The 12,253-nt window shown below is 36.2% G+C and overlaps 1 protein-coding gene across 1 annotated transcript in view; it reads right to left on the bottom strand.

Moving 5' to 3' along the window:
• Positions 1–12,253, bottom strand: part of zbtb16b (zinc finger and BTB domain containing 16b) — a 63,377-nt gene that overhangs the window by 38,296 nt on the left and 12,828 nt on the right. The window contains exon 3 of the mRNA XM_051862319.1: positions 5,284–5,381. Within this exon, the coding sequence (XP_051718279.1) occupies positions 5,284–5,381 (98 nt within the window). The remainder of the gene's footprint in view (positions 1–5,283; positions 5,382–12,253) is intronic.

The following is a 12,253-nucleotide window of genomic DNA, read 5'->3' as shown; positions in this document are numbered from 1 at the left end:
TGAAAACGCTCTGTGTTTTCAATTTATTATTGTCATATTAGTGAAGGATAGTAGCTACTCTTCAGGGCTTGCTTTGAAATGCTTCCTAAATTCAAGTCAGCTATCTACCTAGACAGCATTTTTGGGAATCATGCATCATTTCAGCTTATCTTATTTGTTCTGTTGTGATGCTGACAGGCAAGGTGAGGCAGGATTCTCTCATATGTCTCTGCGCGCATTTTTCCAAACGCTCGCACACATTTAGAAACCACGAAGCAGATCCACATTCAATAGGCTTGTGTTCTGTTTCAGACGGCACATTGTGCACTGTACTGCCCATGATAAACAGCCCAAACAGCCTCCAGACTGGCTGCAATCACCCTCCATCAAAACACTTTGCCTGGCATACAAAAATAAGATTCAATCTCGTGCTGAATACCAAATTAGAGCATTAGAAAACAAGGGCTTCTGCTACTTGGCAACCGTTGGGATGTAAAGCAGCAAAATCCAATGACGGGCCAGAAGATCTAGGGCTTTGATGCGCTATAAAGACTGAATTAGATTTTTTTTATTTCCCCCCATTTCACTGGCTTTCAAATTAAAGACTTAAGTTAACAATCATAAATTGTAAGTGATTGGACATTAACACTGAAATAACGTTATTTATGTTGTAATTTGTGAGTCAGTCGAATGATAGGTCACAATGGAAAACAATCATTAAATAATGGAGGCGCAAAGGTCATAATATTAAAGCAGCTCTATATATAAACACAGCAGGGTGGTTTAATGCTTATTAAAAACAGCCTTCTGTCAATCTTTGTGACAAAGTACATAGAAAGGTAATTTATTAGTATGCTGACATCTGCAGGTCTGTGAGGTATGAGTGGTTAAATCCACCTGATAGAAGCCGGACGGTGAAACAGAATACACTTTCCACGAATAAGGTATCAAATAAGGTCTGACATAACTCCTACAAAAGTCCTCCCCCCCCTAACAAATAAGTCAGCAAAAGGAGCTTCCTAACCATGGCAAAATAATAATAATAATACAATATAAATTACAATAATAATTATTATATTTATTTATTTATATAAACTTTATTTTCTGAGGTTTGCATTTTTTTTCAACCCTGTTATCAAAATATAGGATGATTTTCTACCAATAAGCATTAAACATCAAAATTAAATAGACAAAATGTTTTGAAATAAAATAAATAAAACAAAATTCCACAAAAATATACTGTTTATTGTATAAAAATACTGTATTCCTGTAAAGTACAGTAACAGGGTTGAAAATGTAAGGAAATTAAGTCAGATTATTTACCTGGGTGTTCCAATTTTGAGGAATGTTACAAATAAATATTACATTTTTGGTGAATAAAATTAGTAAGTAATTAAAAATTATTTTGATGACAAATTTAGGTAACACTTTAGTTTAGGGTCCAATTCTCATTATTAACTAGTTGTTTATAAGCATGCATATTACTAGAATATTTGCTGTTTATTAGTGCTTATAAAGCACATATTAATGCCTTATTCTGCATGACCATATTCTACATCCCTTAATCCTACCCAATACCTAAACTTAACAACTACCTTACTAACGATTAATAAGCAGTAGTTAGGAGTTTGAGGCAAAAGTCGTAGTTAGTTAAAGGGTTAGTTCACCCAAAAAATGAAAAATTCGGTCTTTAACTACTCACCCTCATTTCGTTCCACACCCAAAGGACCTTCGTTCATCTTCGGAAAGTCACGCCACCCAGTGGTGAACCATTGAAATTTCGAAACACTTATGACGTAACGAAGCCTCGTTTACTGAAATCACGTGACTTTGGCAGTTTGATACATGCTCCGAACCACTGATTTGAAACAAAAGATTCGTAAAGCTTCGAAGCTTCATGAAGCAGTGTTTTGAAATCACCCATGACTAGATATTGTTGAATAAAGTCGTTACTTTGTTTTTTTGGCGCACAAATAGTATTCTCGTCGCTTCATAACATTAATGTTGAACCACTGTAGTCACATGAACTGTTTTAAATATGCCTTTAGTAGCTTTCTGGGCATCTAAAAATGTTAATTATCTTGCTGGCAATAGAGGCCTCGCTGAGCCATCGGATTTTATCAAAAATATCTTAATTTGTGTTCTGAAGATGAACGAAGGTCTTACGGGAGTAGAACAACATGAGGGTGAGTAATTAATGACAGAATTTTCATTTTTGGGTGAACTAACCCTTTAATGGTGAGAATTGGACCAAAATCTAAAGTGAAACCCAAATTTAATATCAATTTAACAGATTATGTCAAAATTACAACATTTTTATAGATTTTAATTATTGGATACTAGTCAAGACCTCTGAGGCTGGACAGGCCAAAATTCCCATTTTAAGGGGGAGGACATAGACATAGTTGTTTTTCATGCTAGGTTAATTTTATATTTATCGAACATATCTAAGTGACAGCACAGGATACTGTATTGATAGAAAAAGTGCCAGAAACTGGCATGGTGGCACATGTACTGTACATGCCCTCAGAAGTAACCTTTTAACACTTGACCACAGGCGCAGACGTCTGCTCCATCCTCTCGAGTCTGCCTCTAAGGGCTTGCAGTCAACATTTCTGTTTTCTTTCTGCATTTTTGTTTTATTTAGGACTCCACCAGCGTCCTCCCTCCACCCCAGCGCTCACGCTATTTTGGAGAGCAGTGGCTTGGAGAGCAGTCAAGTTTGATTAATTTTGGGATTTGGGTACAGTATGTTCCTGGACACACATCTGCGAGCAATCATAAATGCTCCAGAATGCTGGCAGAACATCCAGACCTGCCGGCAGCTGATGATGTCATCAGTGCGAGGGAAGAGCTGGCGTGTCGCCAGGCACAGAGCGCAGGGCTTCTCCCAGACAGAGAGAGAAAGACAGAGAAAAAAGAGAAAGAGACATTAAGAGAAAACATCTTGACAGGGCTTTCAGCCCGAACGCCGCACATGATGAAGATTCGCTCTCGTTCATGTCGTGCGTGAACAGGTGCGACAGCGGATTACGAGCAGATTAAATGTGGGAGGAACTGAATATTGTTGCCAGTGTTTATTGATTTATAACAGATTAGGAGGGTTGGATTTGGGAGGAAAAATAATACACCTTTTCCTCTCACTTTCATAAACACAAAAAAGAGACAGACAGAGAACAAGACATAAAAGAGAGGATTCTTTTTTAGTTCATTTGGAGAAGAGCACTGTCAGAATCTTGACAAAAACGTGAGCTGATAAAGTCAAGTGAGGTGGGCTTCACAAACCCTCCAGAGAGACGACTATAGACTTAATCAGACAGATGGACACACACACACACACACACACACACACACACACACACACACACACACACACACACACACACACTCTGCTGCCAGTTTGAGTGTATTTCCCCTCCACTTGAAACAGGACATTCCCCTCTAAAGCACAATTTAGTGTGGGCAACTACTGAATTCAATAAGCATCAATCACGTTCCTGAGAACTGAACCTGGAGCTTTGGCTTGAAGAAGCAGGTTTGAATCCTGCCTGCAACTTGTTTCAATGTCATTCTTCCATTTTCCCCCCAAAATGTCCCTTCTCTGCTATCATAAAGGTGACAAAAACGTTTCTTGATATTTTAAATCAATCATTGAACCAAAAGTAATTGGTTCATATATAATGCCCAGGATGATTTAATGGCTGATATTTTATTTTTTATTTTTTTTTGAGTAAATATTGGGTTAAATAAGTGTTCTTTTCTTGTTGCCATACATATTGTTTGATATTTTATTTCTTAATTAATTAATTTATTTTTGAGTAAATATTGTGTTAAATAAGTGTTCTGTTCTTGTTGGTATATATTGTCCAGGATGATTTATTGGTTGATATTCTCATTTTTATTTACTTATTTATTTTTTGAGTAATATTGTGTTAAATAAGTGTTATTTTATTGTTGCAATACATATTGTTTGATATTTTATTTCTTAATTAATTAATTTATTTTTTAGTAAATATTGTGTTAAATAAGTATTATTTTATTATTTGCGTATATATTGTCCAGGTTGATTTATTGGCTTATATTTGAATTTTTTAAATTTACTTATTTGAGTAAATATTGTGTTAAATAAGTGTTCTTTTATTGTTGGCTTATATATTGTACAGGCTGATTTATTGGCTGATATTTTAATAATTTCTTTCTTTTCTTTTTTTCTTTTTTTTGAGTAAATATTGTGTAAAATAAGTGTTCTTTTCTTGTTGATATATACAGTATATTGTACGGGCTAATTTATTGGCTGATATTTACATTTTTATTTATTTATTTATTATTATTATTTTTTCTTTTTTTGAGTAAATATCGTGTTAAATATGTGTTCTTTTAATGTTGGCATATTGGTGTTCATCTAATTTGTAATCATAAAATTAAAATTGTAATGCTGATAATATAATTTGTAATTAACAAATGTTTACATTTTTAATTAAATTTGTAATAAAAATTAAATTGCAGCGTTTTCACTAGTGGCATTTTTATATGAAAAACCAATGTCGGTAGACCACATAACACACTCTGTAAAGCAACGACTGAAAGGGAAACATCTTTAAAAAGGAGCTACAATAAAAAACAGGATGACAGCTGGACAACATAAGCCAAAACACAGAGTTTCAGCACTAAACTTAATTTTGCAGTCTGTGCCTGGTTTATTTCATGTCTACGGTTATGTAACAGACCCTTTTGATAACCAAAATCTGATGGCAAAAGTTCGAACTTAATAGCACACATCGGCAAGAAACAATACCACACACTTACATAACATGCAACAGCATCATTTCAACATGATCGCTTAATTATGGGTTTGGGTGTGTATAAACAACTGGATCCGTCCCCTCCCTTAAATGTGTTTCTGTCCTACACCTCTTCATTACAATGAGAAAAAAAAAAACAAGTTGGCAAGATTCACTGTACATACTGTACTAATAATGTGGCAAAGTGCCCAGACTGGATCTCTGCCAGGCTTGAAATGTAACAGTTGAGACACACATGAGACTGGAAAGGGAAGTGGGAAGACGGGGATAACCAAACACTGCGTCACTAACAGAAGTGCAATGTTCCATCTGTTAGAGCAGGTTAAGCGTGCGGTACATAGTGGACAAACACAGGGCAACAGGGGGGCTGACACTTGTTGCACAACACAGATCACGTATCACTTGTGCAGTGGTACTGTAACCTATGTTTTCATCCTTATCGGGACTACATTTGTGTGTGATCATGTCGTTTATGGGTTGGGGTGGGCGGGGGGCGGGTTACCTGAATGAGACAGCATGTGCATCCTCAGTCGTAAACTATCCAGGAACTGCTTTCCACAGAACTCACAGCCAAAGGTCTTCACTCCACTGTGCAACTTCCTGTGGATGCATATTGAGAGATCAAACAGGTGTAGCTACACACAGTATCTACACACTTTGACCATTACAATTTGAGAGGGGAACAGCTGAACATTTTCTTGACCTTGACGTCAAATTTAACAGGTAATGTGTGCTTTCCAATGAGTAAATGGCATCAAAATGAGTTTGACTGAGATATAACAAGATATAATCTATAGTCAAGCACATTACATATTTTAAGTGAATATGTATATTAATAAGTAGAAAGAATAACAAAAATGAATGATGGTTTTCTTCTTCTTCTTCTTTATTTATTTATATAGCACTGTATAAATACAACTAAGTTGCCCAAAGTGCTTTACAAGGTGAACACAGAAAATAATACATCAGCATGATAGTAATAAATAACATTTAAAACTAATACAATCATAGGCCATCAGCCACTTTTAAAAAGCCATAGAAAATAAGTGAATTTTTAACTTAGATTTAAAAATAGCCAGAGTCGGTGCCGTTCTAATAACTAGTGGCAACTTATTCCATAAATTAGGACCAGCCACCGCAAACGCACAATCACCCCTGTGTTTAGATCTAGTTCTTGGCACTGTTAAAAGTGCAAAAAGATCACTGGATCTAAGTGATCTAGGAGGAACATGACTTACGAGGAGGTCTGCGAGATAAGATGGAGCAAGGTTATTGATGGACTTGAAAACCATGACCAGGATTTTGAACTCAATTTTGTATTTTACAGGTAGCTAATTCAACAAGACAAGAATGGGAGTAATATGTTCATATTTTTGTGTCTGTGTCAGGAGTCTAGCAGCAGCATTCTGTACTAGTTGCAACAGATTTCAAACCCTCCCTAGTCTGGTTTAGTCAGTTGGGGAAATCATAGGTTGGGTGAAAATAAAATAATAAAAAATAAAATAAAATAACCTATGATGCCAAAATGCCAGATTTGTCAAGTATCCTCATTAGAGCAGTCTTAAATGAACTTAAAGACTTATGAGGAAATGAGACGCGTCAGATCCGCGTCATGTTCGGCAACGGCTGTTCTTAAAGTGACAGCAGCCTAATAAACCATTTGCTGTGATGTCTGTCATTAATGTTTATCAAAGAACAAAGGTAACAGAGAAAACTGAAGCTTTAATAAGGATTAATCTATATTTAATTTATAATTCATCCAGTGAAGACTGTAAAGTGTTTGATAACTTTATTCAATTTCTGTATATTTCCTACTTGTTAGACAGGTAGGAAGGCCACAGGTAAATATGACATTTATTATAATGAGTTTACGTGACGATTGTTTTAAGTACACTTAAATTAAAAGTTATTTTTAAAGCCTAATAAATGCTGAAATTGATAGCTTTCAGTTATACTGTAATGCTGAATGGCTATAATTCGATTTCATAGAGACATCAGTACCAGTATTAGTATCAGTGATACTGGCCTTCATTCATAAAAAGATGCCATTAAACAAATATTTACAATATAAAATTACATTTTATTTCAAATTTATATTACATTATAAAAATATTAGAAACTCCAATGTTTTTAATCACAATTAATTACAGAAAAAATGTGCAATTAATTAGTTTTTTTAATCGATCGACAGCACTAGTATATACAGTATCTCACAGAAGTGAGTACACCCCTCACATTTTTGTAAATATTTTATTATATCTTTTCATGTGACAACACTGGAGAAATGACACTTTGCTACAATGTAAAGTAGTGAGTGTACAGCTTGTGTAACAGTGTAAATTTGCTGTCCCCTCAAAATAACTCAACACACAACCATTAATGTCTAAACCGCTGGCCACAAAAGTGAGTACACCCCTAAGTGAAAATGTCCAAATTGGGCCCAATTAGCCATTTTCTCTCCCCGGTGTCATGTGACTTGTTAGTGTTACAAGGTCTCAGATGTGAATGGGGAGCAGGTGTATTAAATTTGGTGTTATCGCTCTCACTCTCTCATACTGGTCACTAGAAGTTCAACATGGCACCACATGGCAAAGAACTCTCTGAGGATCTGAAAAAAAGAATTGTTGCTCTACGTAAAGATGGCGTAGGCTATAAGAAGATTGCCAAGACCCTGAAACTGAGCTGAAATTTACACTGTTATACAAGCTGTCACTCACTACTTTAAATTGTAGCAAAGTGTCATTTCTTCAGTGTTGTCACATGAAAAGATATAAATTTTTTTTACAAAAATGTGAGTGGTGTACTCACTTCTGTGAGATACTGTATATATATATATATATATATATATATATATAATGCATTTGGCAGATGCTTTTATTCAAAGCTACTTACATTGCATTTAAAATATACATTTGATCGGTTTCCCTATAATATAATGTAATGTAATGTAATATATGGTATAACAATTTGGATTGGATATACAAGATAAGTTCACTCAAAAATGTGGGCCTAATTCTTTCATCATATGATATGTGCATGCATGAATGAGATCTGAGAGTTATGTCGCAAGAGGAAATTTGAACATTCTCCAAAACATCTCCTTATATGTTTATAAGGAAGAAAGAGAAGCTTTTAGTTAAATGAACTATTCCTTTAAAGTTAAAAATGCACTTTTATTTAGGAATGCAGCTTCACAAATCCACGCTTGATATTCAAAACACGCCTGCGTCTGTGGCTCATAGTTTATTTTGATGATACTCTCGACAGGGTGCTGTGAAAGGTTTAGGGCACATACTTCAAAGACTTCAGGCACTCGAAATATTCATCAAGCAGGTCTGAATCAATTAGGTCTAATACAGCAAAAGCTATTAATGAACTGAATAGCATATGCCTTAAAATAAACCTAGACCTGGATTGAAGAAACGCAACTAGCTTGTCTACAAACGAACATTCGTAACAGAACTAGCTTCAGCAGAGCTATGAAATATTTACCGTCCAGACGTAGTGACCTGGTGGCTTGAGAGAAAACATTTATGGCTTTGTTTTATGAAAAATTAAACACGCCTCAGAGAAAGGGTACACAAAGAACCTGAACAAATATATACACTCCATTTCAATGAAGTAGCCAGGCCGGGAGTGAACCATAAGGCCAAAAGCCACCAGTCAAAGTTAAACATGCCAATTGTCCATTTAATCTGTCCTCTCGCTCTAAATATTTGTTTTAATTGAAACATATTAAATGCTCCTGAAATACCCCAGCAGTTCGGTATGTTTAACTGAGTCACGCTGTACATATCAACGACTCGTCCCCCACCCACTCCTGTTCTCTTCTCTCGCCCGAGTCCTTTCATGTGAATTCCAGCCACACACACACAGACGCACCGTCGGCGCGTGCGCTGCATCAACGAGCAGTCGAGCGAGCCCGCCGCAGACGTAACCTTTATTCCTGCTATAGAGCCCTTAATTATCACCGCTCCGCAACCGGGGCGCTGCCAGACATGCACAGGCTCATTATGAACAGGGGCATATTATTTCACCTTGAAAAAAGCTATTAAAGCAAACTCTCTCTACCACCAGGAACGGTCGTGTTAAAATATTAATTCCAGGACATTCTGCTTAAGATCATTCAGAGTAATGGAAGCGAATTAGCTTTCTATTTGGATTCAAAGACTAGAGTCAACACGCTCAGGTACGGTCATTTTATTTGACCAAGGATGTTTGCTCAGGTCATGTGCCCTTCGGTTGAGGGCGCAGACAGAATGCGTGTTAGCCGCATTTCACAATCTGTAGCATCTGCTGCGTCGTCCCCCTTTGCAGCCACAACACAGGGTCTGAAATAGACCGCCTGACAGAGCCCAGCCTCCCATAAACAATATCCACTCAACCGCAGTGGACACGCTGAGCACCGCTGTCGGCAGCCAACAGACGTTATCTACAGATTTGTGTGTTTGCTGGAAAAATACTAGTGTTATCTTACTGAATGTTGCCTTTTGGCTTGAAAATGACATATTATTGTGCAGCTAAGCTTTGAAAACAACCAAACGACTAGGGTTTTTAACAGTACCGCATTAATGCAGACATTAAATGGATGACTTTCAGTTTATTGAGGTTGACTAGTGAGTTCATCTTGTCTAGCTTTACTGTATATAGCTGAAATGCCATTTTAAAGGAGATGTATTAAAAGACACGCCTTCTCTAATGGGTTTTAGCATGCTTTGCTTTAGTATGCTAACAGTAATAGTAACTGTAACAGTAATTGTCTTCATCCAGTTTATAACATTGCTGCCATGGCCATCAAAACACCTCTTTTGTAATGAATCTACAGTACTGAACACAATATTTCAAGACAATTTTTGTCGGATCGAAAAATTATTAATTAAAATGTCATTAGCACTATGTTTTTAAGAATTTTCAAGTTTAAAGGGTTAGTTCACTCAAGAATGTAATAAATTCTGTTATTAATTACTCACCCTCATGTCGTTCCACACCCATAAGACCTTCGTTCATCTTCAGAACACAAATTAAGATATTTTTGATAAAATCAGTGGTTCGGAGCGTGTATCAAACTTCCAAAGTCACGTGATTTCAGTAAATGAGGCTTCGTTGCGTCATAAGTGTTTCGAAATGTTTCGAAATTTCAATACACGACCCGAACCACTGATTCAAAACAAAAGATTTGTAAAGCTTTGAAGCTTCATGAAGCAGTGTTTAGAAATCGCCCATCGCTAGATATTGTTGAATAAAGTCGTTGTTTTGTTTTTTTGGCGCACAAAAAGTATTCTCGTCGCTTCATAACATTAAGGTTGAACCACTGTAGTCACATGAACTGTTTTAAATATGTCTTTAGTAGCTTTCTGGGCATCTGAAAGTGTTAATTATCTTGCTGTCAATGGAGGCCTCACTGAGCCATCAGATTTAATCAAAAATATCTTAATTTGTGTTCTGAAGATGAATGGAGGTCTTACAGGTTTGGAACGACATGAGGGTGAGTAATTAATTAACAAGTCTTAAAGGGATAGTTCACCCAAAAATGAAAAATCTGTCATCATTTACTCACCCTCAAGTTTCTTTCTTCTGCTGAACACAAAAGAAGATATTTTAAAGAATATGGATGACCAAACAGTTGATGGGCCCCACTGACATCCCTAGTGTGGAAAAAAATTACTATGGAAGTCAATGGTGCCCCACAACTGTTTGGTTTCCGACATTCTTCAAAATATCTTCTTTTGTGTTCAGCAGAAGAAAGAAATTCATAGAGGTTGGGAACAAATTGAGGGAGTAAATGATAGAATTTTCATTTTTCGGTGAACTATCCCTTTAAGACTTTTTATTGAGCAATTATTTTAAAATATGCTTTGTGAAAATCTTAGAAAAAGTGTCTGATTGGGTATAGTGGATGTCCTTATAGGGACAGTTTACCCAAAAATCATTTATGCAATTCCAAACCTGTATGAATTTCTTTTCTTTTTTTTCTTCTGTGGAATACGGAAGATAAATATTTTAATGTAAAAATCTGAGATTTTGTGTTTAACAGAAGAAAGAACAGTTTTGGTAAGGGTGAGTAAATGATGACAGAGTTTTCATTTTTGGGTGAACTACCCCTTTAAGACATCAGTATACTAGTCAACCCACCAACTAGTCAGTTTTGCATATCCTTACTAAAGAGTCAAAAACAGTTTACTATACGGTATGTGAATGCTTCTGATAATACGCAATTGAACATTTTACTTTTCATCTAAATAAAGTTAATTGTGAGTTGCTCGTATTAATCGATGTATCATCAAACCTGCTCAGCAATTTGATTGCTCAGTAACAGAGCACCTTTCAGAAACCCCCTATTAATCTCATTGCCTCTGTTCACTTGAAAGACACGAAAGATTGAACAACAACACTGATGTGAAATGTGGAGAAATACCTGGTAAATTGAACAATAAGAGGAAAATCAATACTACTCGTCTTGATCCCAGTCATTGTCAAAGCAAATCCAAATAGACACAGACATAAAACATCATGACAACTCACTGCATTATTCAAATAGTCTAGTTTGTGCTCCAGTATCTGACACTGATATGCAGATACAGACAGCAACAAAAGAATATTAAATAATCCAGAGTCAGATCAATGCTAAACCAACGTTAAACATGGAAATCGTACCTTGGAAAGAACAAAGTGTTAAAACTCAATCTTCTGGTCGATTTAAGTACACCTGCCCTGAACAAAACAGTTCAGACGGGGTTAGAGGAGAAAAACCAATCTGTAAAGATGATGGTCCATTTGTCTCTACAGGCCGCTGTTATACATTCCTATTAAAATGCAGGCATTAAAATGTCGACTTTCTCTAAGGAGACAAATTGTCGAGCTGTCTGTTTGAGACAGGGCAAGCGCTTGTGTTTCTGGAGTGGGCCACTGGAAGTGGCTTTGATTAATGGCAGGCCAGAGCTGAGCTGCTAGAGTACCTTTCCCACTGAGAGAGCAATTCAGGGGCTGATGTGTGCAATCGGATACTAGAGCACTGCCAAATTACCAATGAGGCGGCTTTAAAGGGAGTCTTCCCCAAAGCAGTATGAGAAAACCCTATGAAGCATGAATGAGAAAACAGAAACACTTCACACAAACCCACAAACAAATGTTCATTTATCAAGATAGGTTAGCTGGAACCATGACACAAATGATCATATTTATGTGCAACGGTACTTATAAGATACTAAATAAAGGACATCAACGTAGGTAGTTTAAAGGCAGATATTACAGTACATGGTAAAACTAAAAAAAATATGGTAATAGTAAAGTACTTTTTTGATAGTAACAAAGTCTATTTGGTAACACTTTATATTGATAGTCGGGTCAAAGGTCTCTGTGAACGCACGCACACATGGCCGTTGCCGGAAGCCAGTGATTATGGTTTATAAAATTTTAAATATGGATATTTTTCTTCAAAAACCACAAAATGTTCTTATCTTTTTTTCTTAAGA

This window comes from Ctenopharyngodon idella, chromosome 15 (genome assembly GCF_019924925.1).
Source record: "Ctenopharyngodon idella isolate HZGC_01 chromosome 15, HZGC01, whole genome shotgun sequence".
In the NCBI taxonomy this organism is placed as follows: domain Eukaryota; kingdom Metazoa; phylum Chordata; class Actinopteri; order Cypriniformes; family Xenocyprididae; genus Ctenopharyngodon; species Ctenopharyngodon idella.
Note: the sequence above shows the minus strand (reverse complement) of the source record. Positions and strands in the feature narration are given on the sequence as shown.